The 12,386-nt window shown below is 53.8% G+C and overlaps 2 protein-coding genes across 2 annotated transcripts; both read left to right on the top strand.

Moving 5' to 3' along the window:
* The first annotated feature begins 1,834 nt into the window (after window positions 1-1,834).
* Window positions 1,835-2,939, top strand: Mrpl34 (mitochondrial ribosomal protein L34). The gene is made up of 2 exons (XM_027932351.3): window positions 1,835-2,011; window positions 2,249-2,939. Exons 1-2 carry the CDS (start codon window positions 1,947-1,949, stop codon window positions 2,460-2,462), a joined length of 279 nt encoding a protein of 92 aa, XP_027788152.1. The 5' UTR covers window positions 1,835-1,946; the 3' UTR covers window positions 2,463-2,939.
* A 937-nt stretch (window positions 2,940-3,876) lies between these two features.
* Dda1 (DET1 and DDB1 associated 1) lies at window positions 3,877-12,020 on the top strand. The gene is made up of 5 exons (XM_027932154.2): window positions 3,877-3,978; window positions 8,767-8,847; window positions 9,357-9,408; window positions 10,361-10,422; window positions 11,823-12,020. The coding sequence occupies exons 1-5, from the start codon at window positions 3,976-3,978 to the stop codon at window positions 11,931-11,933; spliced, it is 309 nt and encodes a 102-aa protein (XP_027787955.1). The 5' UTR covers window positions 3,877-3,975; the 3' UTR covers window positions 11,934-12,020.
* Window positions 12,021-12,386: the final 366 nt, after the last annotated feature.

Here is a 12,386-nt window from a genome sequence, read left to right as displayed (position 1 = left end):
TGGTGGCAAGAGATAGACACCCCAGTTCCATGGTCAAGGCTGAGGCAAGATAGTCCACCAGGAGAGCCCGGATTCAGAGAACCCAGGGCTCAGGTTTAGCCTCTGCCCTTTGCTGATGTGTGACCTTGGACAAGTCATTTCCCTGAGCTTTCATTCACCTCTATATGATATTATTCTCATGAGTTTGCTATGCAGGTAAATGATTCATCATGTGCTTTGCATGTGGAGTAAGTGCTCAATACATTCTTGGCATTATTATTATAGTGGTGGTGATTTGTTAAATGGGCTTCAGAGGGCAAGGGGTTAATTGCTTCTTCCTGCTTGCCAGTCCTCACCCCCTGGAATCTGCTGTCAGAGAGCTGAATTAGATGCAGCCACCCACGCTTGCCCACTCAGGACTCTCCTGGGAGGCTACACAGTTTATTCATTCAGCAAATGGTTCCCACAGTGTGTCGTGTCCCACCCACTGTCCCAAGCTGGGAGACTCTGTCTCAGGTCTGCTCAAGCCTGGCTCCTGAGAGGCCCCAGAGCTACTGGAGAGCCCTACTGGATCAGGGTTAGGCCACAGAGAAGGGACAGGGTTAGAAGAATTTTTTTTCCAATAAGACATCTATGTTTCATCCCTCCCCCCATACCAAGGATTGAACTCAGGGGCACTCAACCGCTGAGCCACATCCCCAGCCCTTTTTTGTATTTTATTTAGAGACAGGGTCTCACTGAGTTGCTTAGTGCCTTGCTAAATTGCTGAGGCTGGCTTTGAACTCGAAATCCTCCTGCCTCAGCCTCCCCAGCCACTGTGATTATAGGATTACAGCTGTTTACCACTGCACCCGGCCCTTTTGTGTGTGTGTTTGTGTGTGTGTGTGTGTGTGTGTGTGTACTGGGGATTGAACCAGTATCAAAACTGAGCCGCATCCCCAGCCTTTTTATATTTAACTTATATTTTATTTAGAGACAGGGTCTCACTAAGTTGCTGAGACTGGCTTTGAACTTGCAATCCTTCTGACTCAGCTTCCAGAGCCACTGGCCTCCACAGTTTTTATTGGTGCATCGTAGTTGTACGTAATGATGGAACTTGTTGTTACATATTCCTACATGTACACAATGTAACTATAATTTGACCAATATCACTCCCCAGCGGTTTCCCTCTCCCTTGCTGTCTCTCACCTCTTGGCCCCTTTCCTCTACTGATCTAGAAGAGGAATTTTAAAGGGTGGACAGGGACCAGGTAGAGAGGAAGGTGTGGCTGCGATTTAGGCTGTGTGCGGAGAAGGTTTTGCGTGCTGAAGGGCCATGATATTTTCCCTGGGACAATGGAGAGCGAAGGAGGGTGTGTGAGCATGTGAAGGATTCAGATCTGGGTCTCGGAAAAATCCCTCTAAGGCAAGCCAAGGGCAAGCTTGCAGCCCATGCGTTTTACTGAAAAGCTGAAACCTGGAGAGGAGCAGGGACTACCTCAAGGACACCCAGCCAGCTCGAATTCAGGCTCCTGGGCTCCCTTCCAAGAGGCGGGGACTTGGCTGTGGTCAGAGAAAAGCTGTCAGCCAGCTGTGTGCCATCTGCCTGGCCCTTGCTGGGAATGAAAAGACCAACCATCAGCTTCCAGCAGCTGCCACCAGCTGCGCCACAGTCACCCTGGGGCACCCTCTGCCGGTAGACAGAGGAAACTACAATTCCCAGCGGACCTTGGGACATGCCTTGTACGCACGCGCAGGTTGAGGAGTCGTCCTTCTGCCACCTGCTGGTCGATCGGAAGACTAAGCTCCCGGTAGGCACTACTTTGGTGCGCAGGCGTGGAACTGCAGGTCCAGGTGCCGACCGCAGCTGTGCAAAGTTGAGTGTAGGAGAAACTACATTTCCCATAAGTCTCCTTTCCCACCCCTTAGCCGCGTAGTTGTGGGCTCCGGAATCTTTGGCGGCTGGGACAGCGTGACCCGAATCTGGACATGGCTTTCTCCGCCGGATCCCTATTGGGCCCCGCAGGCAAGTCGGCGGCGCAGCTAGGTGGCAGGTGAGTCCTCAAGGGACACGTCTTCAAATCTGGGAATAAGGGCGGCCTCCGGGGCTGGCTCCAGAAGTTCATCGTCTCCAAGACTCGACAACGCTTTGCGCACTCAGAATGCGCCTTTTCCAACTAGCGTCTGTCCCCGTACAGATCTGGAAGTCAAGGCTCAGAGAGGTTGTACGGTGCGCTGAGATCGCACAGCGCCTCCGCTGACCTTCCTTACAGCTTCTCTTGCCTCTACAGGTTGTTACAGCCCAGGATATGGTTGGGGTTCCCAGACTCCTGGGGCCTCCCTGTCTTGCAGCAGGCCCGTGGCAAGGCGCGCGGAAACGAGTATCAGCCGAGTAACATCAAACGCAAGCACAAGCACGGGTGGATCCGGCGCCTGAGCACGCCGGCCGGCGTTCAGGTCATCCTCCGTCGCATGCTCAAGGGCCGCAAGTCTCTGAGCCACTGAGGATCGTGACGCTGCTGGCAGGACTCCGGTTAAAGCATTTCCCTTGCCTAGGACCTCACCTCGCGCCTTTGCGGGGAGCTGGGGAGCAGAGAAGACTTGGGCATAAATGCTCCCCAAATCGTGGGGTTGGCTTAGGGGAAGAAGTTGGGTGGGACTGAAAGTGGGGGAGTGGTAGTCAGCTTGGCCAAGTCTCTTTTTATGCTTTTAAAATACGAAGAATTTCGAACATTTGGTACAGTACACAGAACAGTATAAGAACAGCTGTGTCCCTAGTACAAAGCTCGGTCCGCCAGCCATCCACAACCGTCCTGCCCCCTCCTGTGTTACTTTGAAGCAGATCTCAGGCATCAGGTTATTCTGGGGATATTTCAGAATGTATCTCTCCAGGATAAGGGCTCTTTAAAATATAATTATAAAACTATAACCCTCCAGATTACCAGTAATTTGTAAATGTCAATAAATGTTAATTCCAAATTCCCTCTTGTTCTACTTGTCATAACTTACAATCTGGGAAGGCTGGTGAGAAGGAGAGGCGTTTCACATCCTCTACCTGCCCCTTGCGGATGGGCTGTGAGACCCTGGGTGAGGCTTTAGTCCTCAGGCTCCTTTGCTCTGTTGTTGTTGGAATAATAATACTTAATAGCGTCCACGTAGCAAACTTATTGAGCACTTTCTATATACTGGGTGCCCATTCCTTATTCAGTAGGGGCAATCTGTCTCGTGGGGAAAGTGAATTTACACCTAGGCAGGAGGATCAGGGCTGAGAGGGGGATTGTGAAGGCTATAGGAACCCAGAGCGGGCACCTGACTTGACTGACATTGGGAAAAATCAGTCAAGGAAGAACTATCAGGAGGGATTGGGTAGGGGTCACGCCACGGGGCAGGTGAGGGAAGCCAGAGGGGTCCAGAATTTGGGACACTAGGGAACCACATGAGGCATTAAAGCAAGAAAGTCTAGGTTGTCAATTAAAAAATAATTAAAGCAGCTAATGCGGGAGTCGTCTACGAAACCCAAGGTTGAAACCACGGGGAGGAGGCTGAGAATGTTTTGGTTCTCACCTTGCGGGACCGTCGTGAGACCTCAAGGGACACTGTATGAAAAAGCGCAATATATCCGACGTGCGAAACCGAGAGTTGTGAACTACAACTCCCAAGAGGCTTCGCGGGTGCGGCATCCGCCTATTTCCGGATCTCATTTTCTACGCTTCCAAGTCCCGGGCGAGGTTTTGCTTCCTCGACCGAACTTGACTATGAAGGGAGGAGGCGTGGCAACCAATGGGCATGTGAGTTAGCCGAATCTGACCAATGGGAGCGCACGCAAGGGCTATATCTTGGGGGCGGGGCCACGGGACCGACCAATGACGGGGCTTAGTGGCGCCATCAGTGTACGCTGTGCCGTGGCTGGAAGTTGCTGTGCGGCGGCTGCTAAGAAGGCGGCTGTGGCGGTGGCGGCGGCGGCGGTGGCGGCGGCGGTGGCGGCTGAGGCGGCTGAGGTGGCGACGGAGGAAACAAGATGGTGAGGACTGCCGCCGGGCCCGTACTTCCCTTACCCTCAACAAAATGGTGCCGCGGGACCACCCACTTCTCTATCCCCCTAAGGCCTCTCATCACTCAGCCCGGCCCCCTCAGCCCCGCCCCACTCTCCGCGCTGACCTGTGACCTTCGACCCCTCAGACCCTTCCTTGAGCTTTCTTTTGACCCCGCTCCAGCTCCTTCCCCGACCCCTGACCCTGTGTAGGCTTCCAGGCCCTGACAACTCATTCATTTCCGGGTCGCGGCTCCCCCCGGAAATCGCTTGAAATGGGGTGGGGTCTCCTGAGACCCCAGCTCGGGCCTCTTCCTCGGCTCAGCGGGCCTGGGCTTCTCTGATTTAGGAGGGTTTGGAAGGCCGGTACGGGCGTCGGGGCGGGGGAGGGGGCTTGACACCGCAGACTTTGCAGGGCTTTGTCGCCAAAGGAAGTGCGACACTCGCCGATTGCCTGGATTCCCCGGGGCCCTAACCCCTCCCCCACCAATCTGGGCCTCCTCTTGTCCCCAAGAGACAGCAATTCCGTCTCTCCCATCCTCCGAGCCTCTGCCTGTTAAATGAGGATGTTGGTAGTCCAGACTTCATAGGATTGTGGTAGTTTAGGGAATTGACGTGATAAAGTGCTTAGGACAGGGAACATTCAACAGATGAGCTGGGTGACTTGGGGCTGGTGACATCCTCTCCTAACTCTCCTTTCATCTTGAAGTGGGGGTAATCCTAACTGGCTGTTGGGAGGTTAATATTCCCTCTCCCACTCCCACATCCTGGGGTGTGGGGCTGGTGGTTTTTGGGGTTTGATCTGTAAATTGGGATGGTGACCCCCACCTCAGAGTTGTTGGACTGAAGTCCCTCCGCTCCCTTGGCGTCCTCACAACTGGCAGGGGCAGTGGAAGATTTGATCAAGCTGAGTTAGGGCCCCATTGCCCCTGAGGGAGAATCCCAGCCCACAGCTGTCGGCCTTTGGGAAGCAGTAGAGGAGGGCAGAGGAAGCGCCCCAGGGAGGAAGGTAGGACCCACTGTGTGGGTCCCCAAGTCTGGGTGTTATCATTGATTTGTTACTGCAGTGTGTCCCCAACCTGGTCATAAGAGGATTCTGTTGGCTCTGCCTCCAGAACACAACCTGAATCCATCTGTGGCCTGTCCAGGTACTGCCACCTCTGGCCTGGATGCCTGCCCCAGCCCCCTCCCTAGTCTCCTTGCCTCTCTCCCATCCACTTGGTTGTTTTTAATTTACCAGGACCTTGAAATTTTTAAAGATGTAAGTCAGATTGTATCACTTTCTAAATTATGAAATGCTCCTGTTGTAACCCTGTTGGTTGTGACCCAGCTCCTGCCCTCCACCTTCAAGGTCTCTGCCCACCTCTGTGACCTCATCTCCACCCTCTTCACCCCTTCCCTCTGCCAGCTTCATCCACACAGGCCTTGTTTGAGCTTCCCATGCTCTGAGTTCCACACCCCCAGGGCCTTTGCACCTGCTGATTCTGCCTGTAGTACTTTCCCTACTGTGAGCATCTCTTCTTCAGATCCCCTCCTGATATCCGGAGGCACCATCTTTTCTCCTCTTGCTTTGTTGGCTCATTAGTGGGCTGTCCACAAGGAGACAGGACTACAGGTGTTTGGTAAATGTTTATTGAGGTAATGGGTGACTTCAGGGCTTCTGGCTGCAGGGTGGACTTCTCCCCTGTCTTCAGACCTTGTTTTCCAGCTTAGCTGAAGGAAGTAGGTCCCCTCCCCATCTTCATTCAGTTATTCGGCACGAGTGAGCCGGTGTCAGCAGCTGCCTGGAGGGAGCACTGTGCAGAGGCTGCATCAGTGTTGTCTTATTGAGACTCTGAATCAACTTGGGAAGTGGCCCTGTGTGCAGTGCCCCGTTCTGTAGGGGAGGTGTGAAGCTGTGAGGTTGTTTGCCCCAAGTCACACAGCCAAGGAGGTGCTGAGCAGGATTGAGGGGAGGATTTGGGTTCTGTGCTTGTCAGCCTTGTCCCCTGTGAGCCCTGCCCGCTGTGAGCCCTGCAGGGACCTCAGGTTGAGGTAGCCCTGCCCTGCCCAGTGCCCTCAGCCAGGGAAGTGGATGTGTTGGGCGATCCTACTGGGGTGGAAGCAGGTCTCTGGGAGAGGCTCCCTAGGTGTGGGGACAGCATCAGGGTAGGAGAGGTTAGAGCTGATGGGGGAGGGCAGCAGTGTGGATGGAGAGGCCCTCCTGAGGGGTGGTGGATGGTGTGCAGTGGGAAGATAAAGAGGGCCCAGTGGGCCAGGGCTGTGGAGAGTCTCAAGCAGAGCATGGACAGGGTCCCTTCCTATATCAATACCTCTGGACAGTCCACTCCAGTCCCCCAGATGAACCAAGCCTCTGTGCATCCTCCCCCATCCTATGTTTACACAGTGCCCTGAAGGCACCCTTACCTCCACTTTCCACTCACTGTGATTTTGTGATCCTTGTGTCCCCTATGCAGTAGGACCTCCCTAAGACCAGGAACAGGGCTTCAAGGCTCACCCCAGTGTCTTGGTGCCCCAACTTGGGGTCTGCCATATAGTGAGGGCTAAGAAGACCTTGCTGGCTTGGTGCAGTGGCTTGGGAGGCTGAGGCAGGAGGATTATAAGTTAAAAGCCAGCCTCAGCAATTTAGCAAGATCCTGCTTCCAAATAAAATATAAAAAGGGTCGGGATATGGCTCAGGGGTACAGTGCCCCTGGGTTTAATCCCTGGTACTAAAAAAGAAAAGGAAACCTTGCCACCTGTATGACTCTGGCTCCTTAGTCTGAGAATAAGCTGGAGCAAGGGGCCGAGGATGGGTCGAGGCAGGTTTGAGGGACTGTGAGTTGTCCCTGGGAGCAGCTGTGAATGCTGTCATAGGCTGAGGGGGACACCTGACAGCCTCCTGGGTTGGCCCATGCTGCTTACATCTCACTGGGACCAGCAGAGGAGGGGCTGGCCTGTGGGACACTAGTCCTCTTGTCTGCTGCAGAGGATGATGCGAAGTCACTTAAATGGCTACTTCCTCCAGGGGCTACTTCCTCCAGGGCAGATCTCTGGGGCTTCAAGAGTGGGGCTGGACCCTGAGGGTACCAGGTCCTGCAGCCCTGGAGTCTGCCGGATCTCAAGCCATTGGGTTATCAGACCTGTCATGTAATGGCAGGGGCATGGCCTGTGAGACTGGGCACACCTAAGACTAGGTGACCTCAGATGAGTCACACCAGTGACCTCCTTACCTCAGTCTCCTGTCTTGAGGATGGGGAGCTGCCACCACCTGCTTGGCTGGGTCACACCTGTGAGTGCTGTTGGGGATATGACATTTGGGAAGACCCTGGCCCAGGGCAGGATGTGTGGGGAATCCACACCAGATGTACCCCTTGCCAACTGTCCCACCTCAGGCTTGACCAACAGGGACTTTGGGAAAGTGAATGGACTTAGCCACACAGGCCTAAAACCTTGGGTGGCCCAGCCGTATCCCCCAGGCAGCTGTGGGAGGACGGTCTGCACCCTGTGAGGCTGAGGCCCTCCTGGTGAAGGGCTCAGGCTCCTCCAGAGGGAGGCAGGCATTTTCCCCCTAGGACTAGCTCTGCAGGCTGATGATCAGCCTCAGGGTGGGGACTCCAGAAGAGTCCCTGAGCTGACCATCACACACCTACTTAGCTCAGTCCACATGGGGCTTCTTTTTTCCTTTTTCTTTTTGTGTGTGAATGGATTTTTTTTTTCCTTTTTGTGATATTGTGGATTGAATTCAGGGATGCTTTGTTACTTAGCTACATTCCCGACCTTTTTTATTTTTTATTTTGAGACAGAGTCTTGCTAAGTTGCCCAGGCCAGCCTTGAACTTGCACTCCTCCTGCCTCAGCTTCTGAGTCCCTGGGATTATAGGCATGTGCCACTATGCCCAGCCCACATGGAACTTTCTAGAAAGTGGAGCCAGCTTTAAAATCTGGATAAGGACTGACTGGTGTGTGACTCGGTGGTAGAGCACTTGCTGAGCACACAAGAGGCCCCGGACTCCATCCCCAGCACCACAAAAAAAAAAAAAAAAAAAAAGGAAAGGAAAGAAAAAGAAAGGAAGAAAACCAAAATAAAATAAACCTAGATGTTTGGGGCCAGAGTGCAGCTCAGTAGCAGAGTGTTTGTCTCGCATGTGTGAAGCTCTGGGTTTCATCCCCAGCACTGAAGAAGAAGAAAAAAGAAAAAAGAGATAACACATATACAAACTTGGATTTTTAGGATGTTGGAAATGTGGCAGCCCTGGACTCCCATTCCTGAGTAATTGCAGCCCCTTCTCCCAGTCTCTGTTCCCACCCCCCATCTGTTGTCACACTGACCCCTGGGGTTTCTTGAGATCAGCAGATGTTCCTCTGTCCTCCGTCTCTGCCCAGGGCGGGTCGTGGAAACAGGGCCTGGAGGCTCAGCATCCAGAAGTTTAATACACTACTAAGCACAGTGCCGCCCAGGCGGGCCATAGCCATCTCCTCGGCGGGGGTGTTTGGGGCCTGGGTTTGACTCCTCTGTTGCTCACACAGTGCGACTTTAAACTAGCGGCCTGTTCTTTCCCAGCCTCAGTCTCCCGCCTTTTGCCTGGGTGTGGGGCTGTTGTGAGGGCCTCCTGGGAAAGCACACACTGACCTTTGGTAGGTAGCTTGGGGGTGCACTCTGCAAACCCTGAGAAGCAAAGAAAAGTAGAAAGAAAAGACCAGAAGTCACCGGAAGCCCTTCTCAGACGCGTAGTAAGGGACCTTGCAGACTTCTCCACTGTTACTGATTCTCACTCTCTATCTTCTGTTTGTTTTCTAGGCAGATTTTTTGAAAGGATTACCTGTCTACAACAAAAGCAATTTTAGTCGATTTCATGCCGACTCCGTGTGCAAAGCTTCGGTGAGTGTGTGTTCTGGGGGCTGGAGTCCTTAGGGTCTGGGGGTAGCATGTGTCCCTAGTAGTGGTCTTGGTGGGGACAGGCTGATCTTTAAGGCCAGTTCCACCCCATATTCTTTATTTTTCTTTAAATATTTTTTTAGACATTGATGGACCTTTATTTTATTCATTTTACTTATATGTGGTGCTGAGCATCGAACCCAGTGCCTCTCATGTGCTAGGCAAGCGCTCTACCTCTGAGCCCCAACCCCAGCCCTCCACCCCATATTCTTTTTTTTTTTTTAATCTTTATTTTATTTACTTACTTTTATGTGGTGCTGAGGATTGAACCCAGGGCCTCACACAGGCGAGGCAGGCAATCTACCACTGAGCCATAACCCCAGCCCAACACCCCATATTCTTGAGTGTCTTTCCCTCTTTTTTCAAGGGTAGGTGCTGAGTTGGGGCTGGGGAGGGAGCAGGGACCCCAGGCCCATGTGCTCCTAACCTACCTTTTCCTAACCATCCTGCAGAATCGACGTCCCTCCGTCTACCTGCCTACTCGGGAGTACCCATCAGAACAGAGTAAGTAGCATCTGCTGGTGTGTCCTGTCCTGGCTCCTGGGGGTAGTTCAGAGGCCCAGCCCAGACCAAAGAGCAGGGCAGGGAGCAGGGAGCAAAGAATAGGGAGCAGGGAGCAAAGAAACCGGGGAGCAGGGGCAGGCGGCAGGGCACAGAGGTGGCTTGCAGTCCAGTTCCCAGTCAGGGTCATGTGGGGAAGGGCCCTAAAGAAAGACCAGGAGGCGGTCTAGGGACTCCGGGCTGGAGGTGTGCTCATGGCTGTCTGCTCACTCCTGACCTCGGGAGCTGCAGGAGACCTGCTTTTTCTGGGTGCCTCCTGATCTCCACACACTGGCATCCAGGGCTCCTGAGGCTCTGAACTGACCCCGTCTTCCTGGCATGGCCCTTCCCCTTGGGTCAGGCCTGGTGTCCCCTTCTGCCTCCACATCAGGGATTTGGTGAGAATGCAGACTCCAAGACAATACTGTGAGACAGGTGATAGCAAAGAGCACTTGGGGCTGGGGAGGGGACCTGGCAGATGGCTCTGCACAGTGGGAGGATGTGGTGGTGCTGTTGTATCTTTATTTTAACTGTTAAAAAGGCACCCGTCTACCTGGACCCTGCAGGGTACAGGTGACTTGTGGTCACCAGATACAACTATGTAGGTTTGTGCTTATGGTCCACCTGGGAGAAGGCAGGGATGCGAGCCTGTCCCCCACCCCAGGACGGAACCCTGCATAAGGCAGCAGGGACCCTGAGGGAGCAGTCAGCTCAGGCCTCTGGTGGTGGCTGTGTGCTCAGAAGTGAAACCACTGGGCTTTCTGAGGTCACCTCCTAAATTGTGGGTGCTGACTTTGAGCCCCAGAAAGACCACCAAGGGCCGAATAGGCTAGGAGGTCAGGGAGGGGTAAAGAGCACCCATCTAAGGTCAGGATGCCTCTGCATCTTCTGCCACCATTTCTGTCTTTCTTTTCAGTCATTGTGACAGAAAAGACAAACATCCTTCTGCGCTACCTACATCAGCAATGGGACAAAAAGGTAAAGGATGAGGGGTTCAGGTGCTGGGAGTGGGGTGGGGCAGACATGCCTCCTAGCAGGGCCTCTTGAGTGAGGGAGTGAGTGGGTGTTTGGGGGCCTTGAGGGTCCAGTAGGATTTTTCCGGGTGGTCGAGGAGAGGGGGAGCCGGTCAGTGGCGGGAACAGCTGTGCGGTGGCCCAGGTTCTGGCGTTGGAAGGCGGGCCGCCGAGGTTAGACTTTCCAGGTGGGCCCTAGAATGTTTTGTTTGTTCTCACATGTGCCTGGCAAGTGCTCTACCACTGAGCCACACCCCCTCGGCCATCTGTCACTGAGCTACAGCCCTAGTTTGTTCCCCCCCCCCATTACTCTTACTGAAAAAGAGTCTCACCAAGTTGCCCTGGCTGGCTTTGAACTTGCCATCCTCTTCCATTGCTGGGATCACAGGCATGTGCCACCGTGCCTTAGAATGTTTTTGTTTTGTTTTGTTTTGGGCACTGGGGATTGAATTTGGGGTACTTAACCACTAAGCCACATCTCCAGCCTTTTTATATATTGAGACAGAGCCTTGCCAAGTTGCCGAGGCTGGCTCTGAAGAGGCTAGTGATCCTCCTGCCTCAGCCTCCCGAGTTGCTGGAATTATAGGCATAAGACACCACATCTGGCTGTAGAATCTTTTTTTTTTTTTTTTTTTTTAATGGTGAAATTTACACAAGATTAAAACTCCAGGCAACGTAAGAGGGGATAAATGTGGAAAGAGTTGTCTCCCAGCTGGGACAGTGATGCGCACTTGTGAATAAAAGTCACTTCCCTCAACTTCTGGCATCCTGACCTCTTCCCAGAAGCCACTTTTTGTACATTTGGGACTCTCTTTCTTTGATAGAAATTTCCACATATTATTCAGTAATATGGTTTTTCACTTAATATTGAATATCAGACTGAGGTTGGACGGGACTCCAAGTGAGCTCTCTGAAAATCCAGGGTGCCCGACCCACTGCTTCCATCCCCCTCCCCAGCTGCACAGGCTTTGAGTGCCACCAACCAGGAAGGACACGACCTAAACCATCTGCTGTCCTCTTTTCTGGGGATGCAGGGCCCCCCTGTGGCTCCCAGGTGCCCTTTTGCCCTTGGCTCCGTGGGTGCTCCTCTGAGTGTTTGAGAAACAGGATGTGGGGGGTCATGGGAAAGGTCGTGGTGGCTCTCCCCACGAGGTACCCAGGAAATCCCTGCCTGTCACCTGCCATGGGTCCCAGAGGACACTCAGGACAGGGCTTAGTGGGGCAGGTCCCAGTGGCAGGAAGTGCTGCCCAGCCCGGGGCCCCGAGTCACATTTCCCTGCTCCAGGGCTGGCTTCTGACACCACTGATGGGCCAGGGCTGGCACTGGGGTGCAGGAGCTCACAGCCTGTCCTTCCCTTGCCCCAGAATGCCGCCAAGAAGAGAGAGCAGGAGCAGGTGGAGCTGGAGGGCGAGAGCTCGGCACCGCCCCGCAAGGTGGCGCGGACCGACAGCCCCGACATGCACGAGGACACTTAAGACTCGCGATCCCCCACAGGCGCCTCCTGTTGTGTCTGCTCCTTGGTCGCCCGCCCACCGTGTGTAAGCGCCCTGCCCGCCCGCCTTCCCCGCCGGCCACCCACACCCCGCCGTCCACACCACTTCCAACCTCATAGGAGCCGATGTATTTATTTTCCTTGAGTTTTTATTTATGCTGTAACATGTATCAAGCGTTGGTTAAAGGGGACGTCAGACCCAGTAGTGTGATGTCGATAGATGCTTTTTAAAAAACATTGTTTTTCACCCTTCCCCTGTCCAGGTCCCCCGTCCTGAGAAACTATGTCTCTAGGGTGTAGAGCCAGGGGGTTCTGTGGCCGGGTGGCAGGGATGGGGGTCAGGGCCCTAGGCCTGGCTCTCCCGGACAGCTGAGCAGCCTTCTCCCTCCCTGCTGACCAGTCCAGGCCTCCGAGACTCACCTGGTCTCCACTGCCA

Source organism: Marmota flaviventris, chromosome 1 (genome assembly GCF_047511675.1).
Source record: "Marmota flaviventris isolate mMarFla1 chromosome 1, mMarFla1.hap1, whole genome shotgun sequence".
NCBI lineage: Eukaryota > Metazoa > Chordata > Mammalia > Rodentia > Sciuridae > Marmota > Marmota flaviventris.
Note: the sequence above shows the minus strand (reverse complement) of the source record. Positions and strands in the feature narration are given on the sequence as shown.

Bases quoted from the DNA above. Each gene is read 5' to 3' on its own strand.
- Mrpl34 (XM_027932351.3), top strand. From the start codon at position 1,947: ATGGCTTTCTCCGCCGGATCCCTATTGGGCCCCGCAGGCAAGTCGGCG. The intron at 2,012-2,248 runs GTGAGTCCTCAA...TTGCCTCTACAG, and splicing joins GCGGCGCAGCTAGGTGGCAG to GTTGTTACAGCCCAGGATAT.
- Dda1 (XM_027932154.2), top strand. The intron at 9,409-10,360 runs GTAAGTAGCATC...CTTTCTTTTCAG, and splicing joins GGAGTACCCATCAGAACAGA to TCATTGTGACAGAAAAGACA. The intron at 10,423-11,822 runs GTAAAGGATGAG...CCCTTGCCCCAG, and splicing joins ATCAGCAATGGGACAAAAAG to AATGCCGCCAAGAAGAGAGA.